General features: G+C 57.1%; 1 protein-coding gene across 1 annotated transcript in view; it reads left to right on the forward strand.

Moving 5' to 3' along the window:
• The window catches only part of CSF3R (colony stimulating factor 3 receptor), a 29,875-nt gene that overhangs the window by 7,136 nt on the left and 21,442 nt on the right, over positions 1–1,297 (forward strand). Inside the window, exon 3 of the mRNA XM_035895510.1 lies at positions 595–605. Within this exon, the coding sequence (XP_035751403.1) occupies positions 595–605 (11 nt within the window). The remainder of the gene's footprint in view (positions 1–594; positions 606–1,297) is intronic.

Here is a 1,297-nt window from a genome sequence, read left to right on the forward strand (position 1 = left end):
CCGAGGGATCAGAGCGCGGCAGCGAGCCCTGGCCAGGCTCCACACGTGCTCCCCGGCAAGCGCTGGCCTTGCTCCTAATTGCCATCAGCCCCCCGCCGCAGCGCGCAGGCCTGCCGGCTCCCACCAGCCCGCTGGTCAGTCTAGTTAACAACCTTTTTAAAAATTAACTCCCTGGGAACGTGTTATTCCAGGATTCCAGCTATTAAGGGCTCGTTAATATTTATGAAATAATTAATAGATGCACCTATGTTCTTTAATAACTCATTTAAATTTGCGCTATGAAATGCAATCTGTTCGGAGGAGGTAACGGGCGCTCTGCAGTCGAGTAGCTTGGAGCATGGAGGGGGCGTTAATTATGGATTAAACATACAGGGCTATGTATTACACAAAGCTATGAAAAAATAAAGGCATTTAATTTAAGAAAGAATGAGGCAAGTTCTGCTCCCTGGAGAGCTGATTTAAAGAGCCGACTGGCTTTGGAGCTCTGCTCCGAGGAAGGATACTTATGGGGGACCTGGCCCCATCGTGGTGGGGGTTTTCTTGTGGGTGCACCCCGAGGTGGGTGCTGGGAAGGGCAGCAGGGCTCCCCGTGGTCTCTGCCGGGGCTGCCCGGTGCCAGCTGTGCACACACACGAAACTTTTTGGGAGCTTTTCTGACACCAGCCCCTCTCCGCTGGCACGGGATGCTCCTTTGTTCCGGGGACCCACGTGCAGCCGAGCTCACACGTGGGCCGAGGGTCTCGGGAGCCGCAGCGCACCGGGCGGGCGGCACGGCGGTTAGCACACACACGTACTTCTGCCCAAACAATGATCTATATTTTCAATTTTCCAAAAGATTATGTTTTCATCTTAAAAGATGTTGTCTCCTGCTTTTTGACCTGAATAAAGTGAAAGATAATAGAACCCAGATGAAATATATATCTATATTAATCTTGCACTGAGAGCGCCTTCTCTGAGCTCCCAGGGGCTGCAGCGGGGGTGGCTGCGGCGGGCAATCAGACAGCGGCCACCTTTACCTGCGCGATTGCTGCGCCGCTTTCACGGGATTAAAGGCTGCTGTGGGGTGCAGCCACCCCGGCACGCAGCCCGCCGGCGCGGAGCGGGGAGCACGGCCCTCCCAGGTACGGTGGTGTAAAAGCTCGAGGGTGCATTTCCCCAACACGGGGCCATGGGCGAGGGGTGTGTGACCCTGCCGCCTCCGGCCACCCGGAGGTGACGTTGGGGGTTTGATGGCAGCTGTGGCTCCAGGCTGGGGCCCCACGGCTGCTGGCCGCCGCGCGGGGGGGGCCGGGGCGGC

Source organism: Egretta garzetta, unplaced genomic scaffold (assembly GCF_000687185.1).
Source record: "Egretta garzetta isolate BGI_Z169 unplaced genomic scaffold, ASM68718v1 scaffold66, whole genome shotgun sequence".
NCBI classification, from domain to species: Eukaryota; Metazoa; Chordata; class Aves; order Pelecaniformes; family Ardeidae; genus Egretta; species Egretta garzetta.